Here is a 4,879-nt window from a genome sequence, read left to right on the forward strand (position 1 = left end):
AGTAGGTTGGAAACTGAATTTGACCCAAATTGGAACCATATTTGGAAACCGAATTAGAACCGGAACCAAACCGAACCGAGTAGGTTCAGATTTGGTTGGCAATCCCAGAACCGATTCGATTTTTCAGTTCGGTTTCAAATCACACCCACAAGGCATGGAACCGAATCGGTCTGAACTACTACTCCCTCATTTATGATACACATCCCACTCCCATTAATGCTCACGATGAAGAAATACCTCTTTTGCCGCAGGTGAAGGAAAAAACCACCCCATGAGATACACAAGTGAACCATCTTGTTTGAAAATCTTCTACTTAGACAACTCGAATTTTTACACTGGAATGCAAACATATATGTTTAAAGTTGTGATTTATTTACCATTACTTGATAAAGTACTCAAGTCAATCATCAGGGTTCCTATTAAATCATGATTACGACTTTAACACAATCTGGTTGCTTCAACAACTGAAATGCTTTGTTTATCTCATCTAATTGAATCTCATGAGTCACAAGCGCATCAAGATGAAGTTCCTGAGAAAAGAAAAATACAAAGCAATCAGGTTAATTATAATCTTTGAACCCAACAAAATCTAACCAATTTATGGTAACATGTCCTTCAAATTTTAACAATTTAACTATTTGAGTGTTGAAGCTACAGACCTCATTGATGCATTTGTCAATAATACTTTGGAGATCAGATTGTGGTTTGATCCCTCCAAAGATTGATCCCTTCAATGTTCTACCACATATCAGTGAGGTAAGACTAACCAAAGCAGTAACCTCTTTACTGGTTCCTATCACAATTGCTACCCCTCTCCCCTGTTCTCTCAAACACAAAGATAAGAGTAAAGCAAATAAAACATCAATTTTGTCCCTATGATTGTAAAGAGTAGAAGAATTCACAGTTGTGGAATGTGTTCATACCAGTGCTGTGGATTCAAGGCCTTCGTTGATCAAGGACGCGACTCCAGTGCACTCGAAACTGTAGTCCACACCCATTCCCCCTGTAATCTCTTTAATTTCCTGAGCAACAGATTTATCAGATGCTGTTGGATTGATGAAATCTGTCATCCCAAAAACTTTCCCTTTCTCCCTCTTCATTTCATTTAAATCCACACCAATGATCTTACTTGCTCCTCTAATTCTTGCTCCCTCTACAACCTAAGGCACAAATCCATGGAAGAACTTAAGAATGAACTTAATGTATACATGGAACTTCAAATTTGATGATTTAGTTACAAAAGGATTGAGATCTCAGTTTCGGACCTGGTTTTGGTCGGAAATTAATCCTCTCCAATTCATAAAAATGCGCAATGCGGCAGTGCTAGGTGGAGATATCGACACCTGGCAGCTCAAACATCCAACGGTCCATATCAATGTCAGACCGTTGGATGTCTGAGCTGCCAGGTGTCGACATGTCCACCTAGCACTACTGCACTGCACACTTTTAGAAATTGGAGAAGATTAAAATCCAGTTTCGGTCAGACCTGAAACCAAGTTGTGCTGGATCTTTGTTTTGAGGTTTCGGCACTGGGTTTTGACCCTGAGCCTCCCTGGCTTGAAACCCAAAGTCGAAACTTGGATTTCAACCATGGGCTTTGACCCTATGCCTCCCGAACTTGAAACCCAGAGTTGAAACTTGAATTTCAACCATGGGTTTTGGCCTTGGCCCTCCCTGGGTTGAAACCCAGGGTCAAAACTTGGATTTCAACCATGGGTTTTGACCCTAGATTTTGTTTCGGCCTTGCCTGAAACCGAGACAACTCTGCAGATTTGGATCAGTTTCTACCGAGATTTAGTTCCATGGTTACAGTATCATAGATTGCCTTATACAAGTCCATTCTTAAAATATAACAAAATAAACTCAAATGTATAATACTTACTCCTAATCCAACACTTCCAAGACCAAAAACTGCAACACTTGATCCTCTTTCAACCTTTGCTTCCTTCCAAGTTGCTCCAAAACCAGTTGAGAAAGCACAAGAGATCAAACTGGCATGAGATGGAGGGACCCTTGGATCGATCTTTACTAGATAATTAACATTAATGACTGTATATTCTGACCATGTTGAGCAGGTAAACAAGTGGTAGAGTCTTTGGCCTCTCACAGACATTCTTGAGGAGTTATCAAGCATTAGACCATGATACAATGTAGGATAATTTAGGCATAGATTTGTCTTTCCAGAGACACAGTTTTCACACTCCTTGCATTCCCCTATGCAGGTTGGAATAACAAGGTCACCTTCTTTCAGTTCTGTGACCCCTTCGCCTACGCTTTCCACGATACTACAAGAAAAAGGGGAAGATTTTCATGCACTGTTGCATTAAAGGAAAAAAAATTACGATGCGTTAAATAGTGGGGAGGGGTTGGTCATTTCGCCCCCCTGCCCCCTACTGTGAGAGGGGGACATTGCATGGTCATGCACGAAACTTTTGGCCTTTCGAAAATTTAAATCTTGAGTTAGGCTCATTGAGGGGCTTTTCAAGGTTTTAAAACTTGGAATCAGGTACAATAATTGTTTCCACCGATTCATGTTCGATTCCAAGTCCAATAATATTGGAATTGGTTGGACTCACATTGACTCAGCCTAACTCGGTGGGACTCAGTATCTGTAGAATCATGTTGAATAGAATCAGCCCTAGTCCATCCAAGTCTATTGGACTGATTCAGCCGATTCCAATCCATTTTTTGAAACATGGGGCTTTTCTAGTTTTTTATTTATTCTTGTTTTGAAAAAGACTCAGCTCTTAGCCTTTTCCCACCATGGGACTTGGATTTTTATTGTTGATTTATATTTTTGGGCATTAGCTATTTGAATATGGATTTAAATGTTGAATTGCAATCGGCGGAATTGGCAGACCCTGATTCCGATTAATGACGATTATCAAAACTCATTGTGGAATTTGTTATGTGCCTAATGGGACTCGCATTAGTGTATGGGCGCTAGATTGGATCAACCTAGTATGGAATAGGTTAAAGGACTTGATTTAACGCACTCCCTCAGCTCTGGAGCTTTTGGCGTATTAGTCAAGTTTCTAACATAATTGCCCTTGATTGCAATTAGATCTCAATTTTTTACCATTTTATAAAAAGGGCGTACCTAGTGCACGACGCTCTCGCCACTGTGGATCTGGGAAGAATCAAAATGTACACAGTCTTACCCCTATTACACAAAGAGGCTGTTTCCAGACACTCAAACCCCTGATCACTTGGTCACAATGGAGCAGCCTAGCCATTACACCAAGGTCCACCCTCTTTTGACCATTTTATTCTTCTTTTAATTATTAGTAAAATTGCAGAAAATCAATAAAACTCACCTCCAATAACTAGGTCTTCAATTCTGGTGAATCAAAAACTCTAAAAATCAAAGATCTATGGAAATGTTTGCTTCTCTTTCCAGATTCCACTTTCTACGGTTTCGGCTGATTGTAGCCGATTCTCAATTGATTTTGATCCGATTTGAATCAGAACTGATAACGCCTGATCTCGTGTCTGATTCGGGGATTTAATTCGTGCATTCAGCAGGATATATATGTGTGTGTGTGTGTGAGAGAGAGAGAGAGAGATAGAGAGAGATCTTACATACCCAGCACCTTCATGACCTAAAACTCTAGGAAACAATGGCTGTGGAAAATAGAGAATGAGACACAATTAGGTATTCTGAACTCAATGATCTTAAAACTTTCACAACAAAAATAAAATTTTTATGGTTAAAGAAGAAAACATATCAGTGTAGGGGGTTGAGGAGAGGAGCAAAATTAAAAGAAAGAAAGTGAATAAGGAACACTAACAAGAGGATATCCAGTCCAGCATAGAATGTCTGTGTGACAAAGACTAGCACAAATCATCTTAACTCGAACTTCTAATGCCTCTGGTGGTTCCACTTGGATCTCTTCAATCACCAAAGCTTCCCCTTCTCCCCAACAAACAGCAGCTATATATATTTGTAGAAAATCAAAAATTAAGATTGAAAACAAAGCTTCTTAACACAATTACTGGTTTTTGGAGTTTGATTGAAGCTCACCTTTACATGAAATCACTTGGAGATTGGCCTTTGACATGGTTGTGTAGTACTTGATTTTTGAGTCAACGGATGGATGGAGCAGCTCTTATGTTCTTCACTAATTAATCTGTTGCAGGAAGGAGTTTATGAAGATAATTAAATGCTTTTCTCTGAATCTTGACAAGTATGAAGATGACAAAAACAACACCCATCACTAAGACTATTGTATACGTTGTCAATCTTGTTTGTACTAATAAACAAATAATATTATAAGGAACCAACTTGATTCAATAATGTATGGTCCATAACCTCTACGTATTAATTAACTGACGAAATGGAGAATCGAAAATCCGAATTCAATCTGCATCTGTATCCGTTTAGGGATATTCATAGAGATATCTGGAAAAAAATACAAATACTTTATTAAAAATCTATTCGAAAAAAAAAATTCAAATACTTAATAATAAAAAATTGATTAAATAATGATCTTGACGATTTTTTAAGATTCAATAAGTTCTAGAATATAAGGGAAAAAAAATCATGATCTAAGAGAAGGATTGAGAGTGAATTGTATCTGCTAGGGGAGGAAGGTCCGGATTACACAAGGCAGAGATGTAAACGGATGATTGAAAATCCAAATTTAATCCGCATCCGAATCTATCCAAATCCATTTAGAGGTATCCGTATTCATCCAAGGAATATCCCAATCCAATCACATCAAATCCGTATCCAAGCCAAATCCACTTCGTTTAAGGGCCTAGAAAAATATCCTCTCCAAGCTATCCCTTATTTTAAGTTTTGGGTGCATCTTGTTATCACCAAGTAAATGAACTAACAAATTAAAACCTTATTTTTTGCCCTTTCCTTGTTGTATTA

General features: G+C 38.3%; 1 protein-coding gene across 1 annotated transcript; it reads right to left on the reverse strand.

Annotated features, from left to right (window-relative positions):
• Window positions 1-281: 281 nt before the first annotated feature.
• LOC122645863 (8-hydroxygeraniol oxidoreductase-like) lies at window positions 282-4,146 on the reverse strand. Its single transcript, XM_043839258.1, has 7 exons — window positions 4,025-4,146; window positions 3,792-3,934; window positions 3,587-3,624; window positions 1,883-2,285; window positions 924-1,160; window positions 660-818; window positions 282-530 (listed from the first exon to the last, which is right to left on the reverse strand). Exons 1-7 carry the CDS (start codon window positions 4,059-4,061, stop codon window positions 420-422), a joined length of 1,128 nt encoding a protein of 375 aa, XP_043695193.1. The 5' UTR covers window positions 4,062-4,146; the 3' UTR covers window positions 282-419.
• Window positions 4,147-4,879: the final 733 nt, after the last annotated feature.

Source organism: Telopea speciosissima, chromosome 11, assembly GCF_018873765.1.
Source record: "Telopea speciosissima isolate NSW1024214 ecotype Mountain lineage chromosome 11, Tspe_v1, whole genome shotgun sequence".
In the NCBI taxonomy this organism is placed as follows: domain Eukaryota; kingdom Viridiplantae; phylum Streptophyta; class Magnoliopsida; order Proteales; family Proteaceae; genus Telopea; species Telopea speciosissima.

Bases quoted from the DNA above. Each gene is read 5' to 3' on its own strand.
- LOC122645863 (XM_043839258.1), bottom strand. From the start codon at position 4,061: ATGTCAAAGGCCAATCTCCAAGTGATTTCATGTAAAG. The intron at 3,935-4,024 runs GTGAGCTTCAAT...AAATATATATAG, and splicing joins CCAAGTGATTTCATGTAAAG to CTGCTGTTTGTTGGGGAGAA. The intron at 3,625-3,791 runs GTTAGTGTTCCT...TATTTTCCACAG, and splicing joins GCTGGACTGGATATCCTCTT to CCATTGTTTCCTAGAGTTTT.